Source organism: Xyrauchen texanus, chromosome 2 (genome assembly GCF_025860055.1).
Source record: "Xyrauchen texanus isolate HMW12.3.18 chromosome 2, RBS_HiC_50CHRs, whole genome shotgun sequence".
Taxonomy (NCBI): domain Eukaryota; kingdom Metazoa; phylum Chordata; class Actinopteri; order Cypriniformes; family Catostomidae; genus Xyrauchen; species Xyrauchen texanus.
In genome coordinates, this window is record NC_068277.1 from 18,814,910 (window position 1) to 18,827,976 (window position 13,067).

General features: G+C 35.2%; 3 protein-coding genes across 3 annotated transcripts; 2 read left to right on the forward strand and 1 right to left on the reverse strand.

The window, feature by feature from the left end:
- Positions 1-50: 50 nt before the first annotated feature.
- On the forward strand, positions 51-5,020 carry casp23 (caspase 23, apoptosis-related cysteine peptidase). Its single transcript, XM_052152066.1, has 11 exons — positions 51-256; positions 488-556; positions 673-743; positions 1,262-1,435; positions 1,595-1,774; positions 1,922-1,993; positions 2,165-2,341; positions 2,498-2,741; positions 3,591-3,692; positions 4,175-4,284; positions 4,521-5,020. The coding sequence occupies exons 1-11, from the start codon at positions 184-186 to the stop codon at positions 4,614-4,616; spliced, it is 1,368 nt and encodes a 455-aa protein (XP_052008026.1). The 5' UTR covers positions 51-183; the 3' UTR covers positions 4,617-5,020.
- Positions 5,021-8,818: 3,798 nt separating this feature from the next.
- Positions 8,819-9,593, reverse strand: zgc:194655 (uncharacterized protein LOC794380 homolog). The gene is made up of 2 exons (XM_052088940.1): positions 9,391-9,593; positions 8,819-9,213 (listed from the first exon to the last, which is right to left on the reverse strand). Exons 1-2 carry the CDS (start codon positions 9,533-9,535, stop codon positions 9,074-9,076), a joined length of 285 nt encoding a protein of 94 aa, XP_051944900.1. The 5' UTR covers positions 9,536-9,593; the 3' UTR covers positions 8,819-9,073.
- Positions 9,594-9,858: 265 nt separating this feature from the next.
- Positions 9,859-12,246, forward strand: si:ch211-212k18.15 (uncharacterized). The gene is made up of 4 exons (XM_052154421.1): positions 9,859-9,997; positions 11,093-11,193; positions 11,298-11,471; positions 11,599-12,246. The coding sequence occupies exons 1-4, from the start codon at positions 9,916-9,918 to the stop codon at positions 12,049-12,051; spliced, it is 810 nt and encodes a 269-aa protein (XP_052010381.1). The 5' UTR covers positions 9,859-9,915; the 3' UTR covers positions 12,052-12,246.
- Positions 12,247-13,067: the final 821 nt, after the last annotated feature.

Here is a 13,067-nt window from a genome sequence, read left to right on the forward strand (position 1 = left end):
AAAGCATTTAGTCACCGCCTCTTTTTCTTGACTCTTCAGCACTAAAGAGTTATATCCTCTGAATGCCTCGTTGATCATCTGTCAGTGCTGGTGGTCTTCTGATTAAAGTATAAGAGTACCGCTTTTATTCTCGGTGTAGTTTTACACAGAAAAAACAAATATTATTTTACTTTATAGAGAAAAATGGCAGAAGAGGATGATAATTGGGATAACTATTCGGAAGATTCTGCATTAGAAAACGTATTCAGAAAACTACGTAAGTTCGTAACAGTTTCTTTTCTATCCGTTTGTTTTTGCATTTAAACTTTTTTGTTTTTGTTTTACAAAAGTGTGTTAGAGAATAAACATTTGCTTAAAACATAAAGAACAAACGCAAAATCCCCTTTAAAACAAAAGTGAAACTAAAGTTAAAAGGAAGTAGGCTATTAAAAAGTATAATGTGAAAATATAAACGTGAATACAAAAGTTTATTTATTTTCAAATCAAGGATTCCAAATACCGACCTCAGATCGTAATTTAGAAGAAAGATCACAAGATGGAAATGTGGACTCTAGTGGTGAGTGTACATTTGAAATAGATTTGTTAATCTTAAAATTGCTAACATGCCTATAATGCAAAATACTGCGGACTTTTACCATGTATGAAACTGCTTTTTTATTTCCTTGTTATCAGTTGCATTGCCCTGTGGTCATCAAATGCCAACAGACTATGTTGTCGCCTATTTCAAATATTATATTAAAAAGGTGGGTACACTGTTCAGATATTGCCTGACCTTTAAAGGGATAGTTCACCCAAAAATTAAAATTCTCTCATCATTTATTCATCATGCTATCCCAGATGTGTATGACTTTCTTCTGCTGAACACAATCAAAGATTTTTAGAAGAATATCTTAGCTCTGTTGGTCCATACATTGAAGGTGAATGGTGGCCAGAACTTTGAAGGTCCAAAAAGCACATAAAGGCAGAATGAAAGTAATCCATACAACTCCAGGGGTTAAATCCATATCTTCAGAAGCAATATGATAAGTGTGGGTGAGAAACAGATCAATATTTAAGTCCTGCCCAGTAGGTGGCGATATGCACAAAGAAGACGAATAACCAAAATGAAAGTGCAAAAGTGCGAAAGTGAAAGTGAAGATTTATAGTTAAAAAAAAAGAAGAAAGTAATAATTTGGGTTTCAAACCACATAAGGTGAGTAAATAATGGCCAAATGTTATTTGTTTAGGTGAACTATCCCTTTAACTAGTTCTTGCTTTTTAGAAAGAGACTGCATTTACCTGCCCTTGGTATAATGAGCGTGAGAAAAAAAACTGTGGAGCAAAGCTCTCTTATCAGGAAGTCTGTGGACTGATACAACTGACGACCAAACAAAGGGAATTCTTAGAGGAGAACCTTGCTGCACTTGCTGCTAGACGTCTGTTTGACTTCAAAGCTGTAAGATTCCTGTTTTTCCCTGCATTTAATTTTTCCATCATTATTTCCCTCAAATAAACAGTTAATTTTGTCTACATGTTTCAAAATAGACCAGTTTAATTTAATTTAAATTATTGGATAATGATCCAAGCCTATCTGTTTGTTTGCCATTACATGCAGTGTCCTGGATGTCAGTCTCATGTGGAAAGACGAGATAAGAGAAATCTGTGTGTGTGCTGCACAGTGTGCACAGCCAACATGAACCGGACATACCACTTCTGCTGGAACTGCCGGAGCGAATGGAAGGGGGCGGTCCAAAATGCTGTATGCTGTGGCAATAATGACTGTGGAAAGAAAGGGGTAAATACACTGCAGAGAGTGAAATACACTGAATTATTTAAAAACTCATACTTTCACAAGCAATATCTGAAGTATTTGTGTCTGGAACCCAAAGTTTCTTTTTTTTATCTAACAAAATTATTTGTGATTATGTTTGCTTCTGAACAGATACTTACAGATCTGCTTGTAAAATGCAAACCTGAGTTTAAAAAGGAAAAGATGAAAAACGAGAGAGATGATGTAAGTAGATTTATCTGCCTACAGCATAATCTGTGTTTTAGTCCAAGATTAGTACTTTTCATCATTAGATAATATATTAGTTCAATATTAGTGTAACCATGACAAATTACATAATGTTGTCGTAATTGTCTAAAAGATGTTTGTGAATACCTTTTCCTCTACTTTCTCAAGATTTATCTAACAAAAGACAAATCCTTGCAAAGAAAACGTCTGGCTCTGCTCATCAACAATGTTGAATTTGAATACTTAAATACCAGGACTGGGGCAGAAGAAGATGAGAGGAGTATGGAGAAACTACTGAATGCTTTGGATTTTACTGTGGTGACACTCAGAGACCTCACTGCTCAGGTACCTATATGCACTCGTGATAATACAATAATAATGCATACTGTATATATTACTATGTATATACATTTAAATAATATGTGCACTTAAGATTACTAGTATTATACAGTATTATACTGACTAGACTATACTAACCAGCATGTTGTTGATGGTGTTTAGGGTATGAGTGCTGCCATGCGTGATTTTGCCCAGCGAGAGGAGCATTTCCAATCAGACAGCTGCTTTGTGGTGTTCATGTCCCATGGAAATGGCAGGGGAATCGCTGGGACTTCATTCATAAATAATTCTAATGGGGAAGAGGACATTTTCTTGATAGAGGATATTTTTAATTTCTTGAACACTCCAAACTGTGCTGGCCTGCGAGACAAACCAAAAATCATCCTTATCCAGGCGTGTAGAGGTGGTAAGTTAAAGATCTATTATTCATGCATTGTATTAAAAATATCTCTAAATATTTAAAAAAAATTATTTTAATGTTGAAATACACAACAGTATGCCCTCACCAGTCCAAAAATATTTAATGTGTTAATGACTCATAATGAGCTAAATTAGCATAATAAAACAAATCAAAATAATAAAAAATTCTTAAAGGAATAGTTCACCCAAAATGTTTTAATTATCTCATTATTCTCTTACCCGATGCCATCCCAGATGTCTTTCTTCAGCAGAACACAAATTAAGACTTTTAGAGGAAGATAGGGCTCGGTCGGTTCACGGGTGCCTGCACTTTGATGGTCCAAAAGTCATATTTAGGCAGCATAAAAGTAATCCACATGACTCCAGTCGATGAATGAATGTTTTCTGAGTTTGGCCATTTCATACCTTATCAGAGCACTGGATGGAAGCACCGATTTATTATCGACTTGTTTCTTACATAAACCTATTGATTAGCTTCAGAAGACATTAACTGATCGACTGGAGTCACATGGATTACTTTTATGCTGCCTAAATGTGACTTTTGGATCGTCAAAGTCCTTGCACCTGTGTACTTCCATTGTAAGGACCTGACACAGCTCTATCTTCCTCTAAAAATCTTCATTAGTGTTCTGCTGAAGAAAGACAGTCATACACATCTGGGATGGTATCAGGGTAAGAAAATAATGAATTTGTAGTTTTGGTTGAACTATTCCTTTAAACTGCAGATTAAACTCAATTAATGTACTTTAGAGAATATTTGATGTATTATTGCCCCACAAATGTGTATGGTGACAAATAGGCTATGACCCTGATTGCTTAGTGTCTCATGCTATAGGTAATGATGGCAGTATAATCGTCCAGGACAGTGTGCCTGTGAACAAAGTAAAAAAAGAGCACATTGAGAAAGACTTCTGCTGCCTGAGATCCTCTACTCCAGGTATAAAAAAATTCAGACATGATTCCAGTTCCAGTAATATCTACTATTTAAAAGTGTATGTATTACATTGTCCACAAAGAACAGTATAACGTTCACAGACTGATCTCTCTGGAAAATCAGGCCAAAGCTGGAACTAGGGTTGTGTCACATGTTCAACAGCATTGAGACCCCTTACAGTACTTCTGTGCAAATGTATAGTTGGAGATCAAATGGGATGTGATGTCAAAGGCACAGCATGGGCAGTTTCAGGGTATAAAAATTCACCACATTGTCTGGCACTTGTCCAGAATTCACCACACTGGGTCTGACTTCAGATGGAAAAACATTTGGAACCTACATGCCATTTTCCAGTGTGATCATGCTGAACTTTTGTATTGATACAGATTTTATGTATTTTTTTTAATGCCTTAAATATGCAACATTTCGTTTACAAACACAAGAACACAATACATTCATAAAGTAAATTTGTATTCTTTATACAGATACTGTGGCATACAGGCATACAAAGAATGGCTCAGATTTCATCCAGGATATTGCAAAAGTATTTAATCAACATGCCCACCACGACCACATTGAGGAACTCTTCAGAAAGGCAATGTTGAAATATTTGGATTTATTATTTATTATTGTGTTAGTAAAACACTGTATGTCATTAATTGTAACTCATAAAGGTCCCTTGTAACTTTATACAGAAATAAGTTCTGTACAGATGATTAAGAATTGCAGTATATTACAAAGTATAGAAAAAAGCGGTTTCTTTTTTAGATACATTTATGTGTAATTATATAGTTTTAAATATGCCTTAATGTGTTTTTATTTATTACACAGGTCCTTAAAATGTTTAAGGAGAAACATCCAGATCAAATGCCATGCAAAGATAGAACAACATTATCAAAGAAGTTCTACCTCTTCCCTGGGCTGTGAAACACAATGACTATACAACTTGAAATCTCATCTGCATATTAGAAATGTGGTTATGTAAGCATTGTATTTTTATTAACTCATGAAGTTTTATATATGTTCTGAAAAAGTACAAAAATGAATAGGCCTAATGAAAAATAAAAAAATGTAAATACCTTAATTTTAAAAAAATATATTATCAATTATTTTCATGCATTTAAGGACTCACATCTTTAGATATGAAAATAATGCAAGTATCCTTATAGTTTTCCAAGATATATGATGGCTATCAGGAATATCATAAAACTAAGTCCCTGAATGTATTGTGCACAGTTATCTTAAGAGGTGGGCTCAAATTCAATCAAGACAATCAAAATGTTCTTAATGGAAAACTTTTTTTATGTTGACCTTTCAATAAAGTTTGTCTGCTGTGTGTAATAATAAAAAAAGTGTTATCTTTTCCACTTTGTACTATATTCCAGAACAAAAATGAAATCTTGTAATTGCTCAGGTGTGAATTACCTTTTTTTTTTTTTTTTTTTTTTTTTTTTTTTATGTATTGCAAAACAGAAATGCAATTGCCTATAAACAACAGTCTGATAGGTTAATTGCAATACTCCCTTGAGTCAATGTGTAAACATGCTGATTTTGATAGTTCAATAATAACCTCAGTCTTTCTCAATTAAAGGGATAGTTCATCCAATAATGAAAATTCTCTCATCGTTTACTCACCCTCATGTCATCCCAAATGTGTATGGCTTAATCTTTTCTGCTGAACACAAACAAAGATTCTAAGAAGAAAATTTCAGCTCTATTGGTCCTCACAATGCAAGTGAATGGTGGCCAGAACTTTAGAGGTCCAAAAATCACATAAAAGAAATATAAAAGTAATCCATATGACTCCAGTGGTTCAATACATATCTTCAGAAGCGATATAATAAGTGTAGGTGAGAATCAGATACATATTTAAATAATTTTGTTACTCTAAATATCCACTTTCATTTTCACTTTCAGATGTGAAAGGGGCGATTTAGAGTAAAAGGACTTAAATATTGATGTTTCTTGCCCACATCTATCATATCGCTTCTGAAGATAGATTTAGCCACTGAAGTCATATGTATTACTTTTGTTTACTTTTTGTGATTTTTTGAGCTTCAATGTTCTGGTTACCATCCACTTACATTGTATGTACCTACAGAGCTGAAATATTCTTCTAAATAAATCTTTGCTTGTGCTCGGCTGAAGAAAGAAAGTCATACACATCTGGTATTGTAAGAGTGAGAGTAAATTATGAGATTTTGGGGTGAACTATCCCTTTAATGTTAAGATGCCTTTGCAAATAAATGCAAATTTTCCTTTCACTCCAATGTCATTCACTGCAGACTCTTTTTAACTTGTAGTTCTATTTTCGTTTCCACAAGTAAGAAATGACCAGGGGTGTAAAATAACGAATTTCAAATACTCACGTTACTGCAATTATTACATTTTCCCAGGAATTGCACTTTTTTAAGTAGTTTTAAAATTGCATACTTTTACTTGAGTACATTTAAAGTGCTGTAACTGTATTGTGCTATTTTCCCACCGTCTGTGTTCACTACTTCCCTGTCCTGATTTTATTTTTATATATCAACATGATTGGAGAGTCTCTTGACTCCTGCAGATATTGTGTCAACTCTGGAGGATGCCTCAAACATATTTCAACACCTGAACATCACGGCTGCAACTGAAAGGGATTTTTGTAGTGAAAAAGGCCAATTGCATGATTGTGTCATGTGAGTTTAACTTGCTCAAGCCATATATCAGCATTAATCCTGCCTCTAATCTCGGCTAATTCGCAGTCCTTTTCTGCATATCGCGGTGCCGTTTTGTGGTCCGTTCTGCATAACGCGGCGGCTCATTTTAGCTTATCGCTGCCCATTTGGCACGTTTTGCGACCGACCCACCGGCCCGCTCGGTTCTCCTTATGGCCAGTCCACCCCTGATCGTCCCCAAAGTGCGTCATCCCACCAGGAAAATGCCTGGTATGCCAGATTACCAGTCCAGCCCTGCTTGAAGTGTACATGTAACCGAATTGAGCAGTGTCTAGTAGGCTATGTCATATAAAGGCTATTAATCAAACAACAAGGAAACGAGAAAACCACTCTCTGCTTTTGGCCGAATAACTTGAGTAGCTTTAGAAGTATAAATTTAATAGAATAAAACAGTGACATTTTTTATAAAAGTGTTTTTTAATGATATTGTTAGTTTTTTTTTTTTTTATAATACCAACCCCTGATGTAGAGAGTGTGTTAATTTGTATTTTAAATTACCAGGAAAGTAGAGATGATAAAATATTTTATAATTATGCTTAGCCTTTATCAAAGTTTTTTCTAATGCCTGATTGAAAAGTATCAATATTTGTAGAGCAATACTTCAGGCAGAATCTTCCACCCATGTCACAGACTTCAGAAAATTGTGCATCATGCATTAGAATGAGAACACAACTATTGCTGGGCTTAAAAGATACAAGAACCAAATCAGTGTTGAACATTATGTCTCAAAAGGAGGACAACGTGTTGGAACTGGTGAGTAATACGAAGAGGAAGAGAGAAGGAATTGGGGGTTTTAAGATGTTTTACATTACAGATTAACATTACCAAATGTGCAGGTTAGCAAGCTTCAAATCAATATATTGTATTATCAGTTTCTCTGGATTTACTATTTTTTGTTACATGTTTGAGTAAAATTAACATTTATTTGCAGAAAATGAAAACTGGTCAAAATAACAAAAAAGATGCAGTGTTTTCAGACCTTGAATCATTTTCAAACAACGCAATATTTACCTCCTTGGTTCTAGTTGGGATGAGTTGGCTTGATTCATGCATCCTTCATAATATATTCATTGAATATGAACTTGTTTTCTTTGCATTATTTGAGGTCTGAAAACACTGCATCTTTTTGTTATTTTGACCAGTTGTCATTTTCTGCAAATAAATGCTCTAAATGACAATATTTTTATTTGGGAGAAATGTTTTCAGTACTTTATAGAATAAATTTAAAAAATATATTTTACTCAAATACATACCTATAAATGAGAAATGAGCTGTATAGGCCTACACTGATCAGCCAAAACATTTAAACCACTGACAGGTGAAGTGAATTAATCTTTTGTCTCTTTACAATGGCACCTGTCAACCTGGGTGGGAAATATTAGGCAGCAAGTGAACAGTCAGTTCTTGATTTTCATGTGTTGGAAACAGGGAAAGAGGGCAAGGATCTGAGTGACTTTGACAAGGGCCAAATTGTGATGGCTATGACTGGGTCAGAGATCTTGTGGGGTGTTTCCGGTATGCAGTTGTTAGTACCAAAAGTGGTCCAAGGAAGGACAACCGGTGAAACTGAAGGAGCGCTGAAACCCAGCCAGGGTCTATATACAGCAGACCAATAAGCAGAAACATTAGCCTAGATCTCAAAACAGGCCTATTTAAAACTATGTGGTGATGATTTATTAAGTTAACCCTACTGTCGTGAAATCCAGGTGTTTTCATGAGGCTGGAGGCTATGAATTTTGACTAGGTGTGGTTATATTTCTTGGCTCTCTGTAGCCTGCCCAAACGGATTTTCTCATCCAAAAATGTAAAATTATTAAATTAGATTTTGAGACCAATTTTGAACGTAGGCCTATTGATTGTAAATTCTGATAAGTCGACCAGGTAAAGAAATAGTGAAAATCACAAAGCAAACTAACAGTGAATTAAATTACGTTGCATTAAAATAAAAATAGGCCTACTAATGCCAAAAATAGGACATTTGGTGTTTGCATCAGAACTTGCCTATAAGCTATAAATAGGCTACGTCCTGGTTAGGATTTCCAACTTTCAAGTTATAGCCTCGTTTTATTTTCGATTTGGTGCCTTGTGGCATTTCACGAAGGAAACTTTCAAGTGGAATGAAAAGGATCATTTAGAAATCGACCATTTTGTTTGTAATATTTCACATTGCAGTCATCATTTGTTAACAAATAAGTATAATCAATTATAAGTCATATTATATAAATGAAGGAAACTATTTTCTTTACAGAAAATAATTAGGCTAATACACGGCTTTCTTTCTTTCAGCATATAACCCAACTAATAAGTAGGCAAGCCTATACACATTTGGTATGATTTCGGGTTGATTTAGATATGTTAGCCTAAATCATATTATGCATTTGAACAGAACTAGAAAATGAGAGAAGCCTTTCTGGACAAAGTTGTCGTTTTATTCCCCAGCGACCCATTCCTTCCAAAGGCAAGTCATTTTTATTTAACACTTTTCAAAATACACATCGTTTCAAAGCAGCTTTACAGAAGATCTAATGAACAGTCCCCTTGAATCGCTAACAGAAAAATCATGCCTTATTGTCTTCATTATAATAGCTTTGTGAAGAGCAAGTGGATTCGTTTGACAACAAATGTGGAGGTGAAGAAAAAGTGGACTTGTTTCCGTCAGACTCAGACTCATCATGATGTTTGTAATCCTCCGGGTAGACGCAAGACCAGGAAGAGAGTGGAGCGGTCCTTAATTTGGTGGTCTGAAAACGTGTCTTTGTCATCTAGCTGTTTATCTGTGTAGAGCAGTCTCAGAGACGATGGATCATCCCCTAGAGGTAAGGCAAGGGAATGTTAAAAAAAAAAAAAAAAGCATAGCCTACATTATTAAGCAAAAAACAAACCAAACTAAACTAAATTAAAAATGAGAATAGCCCGAACACACGCAATAGCCTATATATGTAACCACATTTTGTGTAATGCTTTTACGTTTTAAAGTTCGCTCTCACCTGCTTGACCCGGCAATTTTTCTGCAACTTTCTTTTTGAATTCCAAAACAGTCATTTTGTTGAATTCTTCCTCAGAATTCGCTACATCAATAGTTTTTTTCTCCCCTTTTATTCCAACCACCATGATCTGGTAAATCTTTCCCATTTTTAAGAGAACGCCTTGAACATTTAGCTATTGCAAAATGATGAAGGTATGGTTTCGCTTTCTATGTTGTTGTGTGACGTGTAACTAACGCCCTTCCTTCAGGAAAATTGATTAGCTTTCTTTTATAGATTATTTTAGATTAAAAATAGACATTATAATGTAATTAATATAATGAATAATATAATGTTGAACATTATAATTAGCAGCTTTTTTACGAAAAATTAAATAAAAAATAAAATAAAAATACACAAAATAACAATTAATCCAGCCCTCAACGTCTCAAACATTTAATCGAGAAGTCACGTGACATACAGGAACGAGAACGACACGATACCAACATTAGGATCATTTCTAAACCGGCTGAAGACTGTGAAGCAACAATGACAGAACAGCAACACGAAGACAAACTCTACGATCCCAGGGACAACACTCTGAAGTTTGTCTCGCGCCAGGATGACATAAGTATGTGTTCTGTTAATGAAGCTGCATTGCTTTACTACACTTGATACTTGCAAAGTTCTGGGAAGGTTAGTTTATGCTAAATAAAACCTAAATAAAATAATAATCAGAGTACGTTCTGTATAAGTTAATTTAGGTTGTTCCAGAAAAACCTCCCTGTAACATTTTGGGAACGTTAGTTTATGGTTATAAAGATTTTTTTAGAGAGAAAATTTTTTAACAGAGAAATTTTTTTTAAGAAATTAAGGAACTGAAAAAAAAAAAAAAAAAAAAAAAAATCACTTTTTCTTTCTTCACCTTGCGGTTCAGCGCTTCCGTAACATCGAAATGAATGATACAGTGTTCGATTTTAAATCTTGTCATTATGATCAGATTAAAAGGTATATTCCGGGTTCAACACAAATAAGGCTCAATTGACATAATTTTTGGCATAATATTGATTACCAAATAATGATTTAGACTCGACCCTCAGTTTCTTTAAAAAAGCTAAAAGAGGCAATTGCAATGGAAGTGATTGGGGCCAATCCGTAAAGGTTAAAATACTCACCATTTAAGAAGTATAGTCACAAGACATTAACAATATGAGTTTTAACATTTTAGTGTGGTTAAAATAGCTTACAAAACTTTTCTGAAACAAAGTTATTGCCAATTTTACAACTTTGTTGCCATGATGATGTCATGTCAACAAACCCTAAAAACGAAAGTAAAAACGAAAATGATGTTACAGCTCAAATAATACATGAGTTTTAACCGAATAATTAATGTTGGTGGCTTTAGAAAATTATAAGATTCAAATTTCTGCCTTTAAACCCTCAAAAAATGTACCCCATTCACTTCTATTGTAAGTGCCTCACTGAAACCTCGACTTCTGCTTTTTTTTTTTTTTAAAGAAAAGGACGAGTCAAAATGCTATATATTGTTTTTTGTAGTAATAAACATTATGCCACAAATGCTGTTGATTGAGTTTTACTTGTATTAAACCCAGAATATTCCTTTAAGTGGAATTATGTTGTTACATTTTTAAAACACTGCTCCCTTGAAGTCCTCTTCAAGAAGGCATGACTATTCTTCATGCCCAAACAACTTATGTACTTTCAGCCCTAGATGATGACCCAAATATTCTTCGAGCTGAGATGTCATGTGGCCATGCCGTCTCTCCACAGTCACTTACTGGGTGGTGTCGCAGTCTCCTTGATCAGGTAACACATTAATTCATATAAAATAATCTTTAGGTTAACAGGCACATACTTTAATATGATTAGCTGCCCTTTCTGCTGCAAATGTGTCTTTTCTCCATTCTCAGGGGCAGCACAAGTTCTTGTGCCCTGCCCTTAAGGATGGAACAACACAGAAGTGCAACGTAGAATGGCCCTATGTGGAGGTGCGGAGGTTGGCTTTATTGACACAAGAGGAGCAGAGCCATTTTGAAGAGACAATGGCTGCCCTGGCTGCAGCGGAGTACTGTGAACACAAAACAGTGTGTAAAAACATCAAACAACAAAAAATAAATCCAGCTTGCATAGTGAATGGATTCATAAAAGTTACTTGCATATATTTACTTTAAATTCCTTGAATAACTCTTTAACTTGGCTATTTATCTACAGTGTCCTGGCTGTCAGACGTTTGTTGAGAGAGCTGATCTTACCAACCTCTGTGTCATTTGCACAATCTGCACTGCTGAGAGAGGTCAGACATTTCAGTTCTGCTGGCAGTGTATGAGCAAGTGGAAAGGTCCAGGCCCTCGTTCTGACCGCTGCAACAACTTAGGCTGCACCAATCCTGACACTGAAAAGTTGTTGAAATGTCGCTATCTAACACTCCCTTCTGTCAAGAATGTGAGTTGTCCCTCTCTGCGAGCTTGCCCCACTTGTGGCAATCTTGTGGAACATGACACAACAGGGTGCAAGAATATCATATGTAATCGTTGCAGGGTTGAATTCTGCTTTGTCTGCCTGAAACTCACTCAAGTATGCTTACAAACAAGCAGTCATTATATTGCCTGTTCAGATGGTGTTGCTCCACGGCAGACTTCTATTCCATCCTGGAATAGAAACTAAATCCCTGGAATGAGTGAAAAATACTTGTTTTAAAGAATGATATAATCTATATGCAAATGTACAATTATTACTCCTTTAGCAAAATACATTAGCTATGATACATAAAGGTATCAAGGTTAAGGCTTAGTGTTCTGCATTCTTTCTGTCTACTATTCTTATTTTGATTGTCTTATCCTCTAAATAAAATTGTTGTTGACCAGTACTTAACAAATGTAGTATTTATTTGATAACCATAGATGCAGAATGTGCACTAAGGGATTCCTGAGAAACACTTGATATTCGAACACAGCTGCCAAAACAAACACACCCCAACCTGCAGTGCTCCCTTGGAAGCTCCGCCCCCCAAATTCATGCACCATTATTGTTTTTGCCCCATTTACAGAACCAGGACTGTTTTCAGCCCACCCACAGAATGGACAGCAAGCAGACTGAGATATTTGCTGAATTTAACAAAAAGTGTACTGGATTAGAATTACTGAGTGTACCTTTAAGTTGTGATCATACTGTAGAATGTCACATGGTTTCTAATAATGTCTTCTGCTGTTCAAAGGTTTGGCATAACTGCTAATCTACCAGTAAAGTAATTTAGCTGGGAAATATTTTGCCATTGGATACATATTTAACCAGTACTAAAAAAAAGGAAAGAACAATTTTGGTAAACTTTTGTTTCTCAAAAGTTATATATACAGTGAGGAAAATAAGTATTTGAACACCCTGCTATTTTGCAAGTTCTCCCACTTGGAAATCATGGAGGGGTCTGAAATTGTCATCGTAGGTGCATGTCCACTGTGAGAGACATAATCTAAAAAAAAAAATCCAGAAATCACAATGTATGATTTTTTTAACTATTTATTTGTATGATACAGCTGCAAATAAGTATTTGAACACCTGTCTATCAGCTAGAATTCTCACCCTCAAAGACCTGTTAGTCTGCCTTTAAAATGTCCACCTCCACTCCATTTATTATCCTAAATTAGATGCACCTGTTTGAGGTCGTTAGCTGCATAAAGACACCT

Excerpts from the sequence above, each read along its gene's own strand:
- si:ch211-212k18.15 (XM_052154421.1), top strand. The coding sequence starts at position 9,916 with ATGACAGAACAGCAACACGAAGACAAACTCTACGATCCCAGGGACAAC. Across the intron at positions 11,194-11,297 it reads GTCGCAGTCTCCTTGATCAG|GGGCAGCACAAGTTCTTGTG; the intron begins GTAACACATTAA and ends CTCCATTCTCAG. Across the intron at positions 11,472-11,598 it reads AGTACTGTGAACACAAAACA|TGTCCTGGCTGTCAGACGTT; the intron begins GTGTGTAAAAAC and ends ATTTATCTACAG.
- zgc:194655 (XM_052088940.1), bottom strand. The coding sequence starts at position 9,535 with ATGGGAAAGATTTACCAGATCATGGTGGTTGGAATAAAAGGGGAGAAA. Across the intron at positions 9,214-9,390 it reads AAAATTGCCGGGTCAAGCAG|GGGATGATCCATCGTCTCTG; the intron begins GTGAGAGCGAAC and ends CCTTACCTCTAG.
- casp23 (XM_052152066.1), top strand. The coding sequence starts at position 184 with ATGGCAGAAGAGGATGATAATTGGGATAACTATTCGGAAGATTCTGCA. Across the intron at positions 1,994-2,164 it reads TGAAAAACGAGAGAGATGAT|ATTTATCTAACAAAAGACAA; the intron begins GTAAGTAGATTT and ends TACTTTCTCAAG. Across the intron at positions 2,342-2,497 it reads TCAGAGACCTCACTGCTCAG|GGTATGAGTGCTGCCATGCG; the intron begins GTACCTATATGC and ends GATGGTGTTTAG.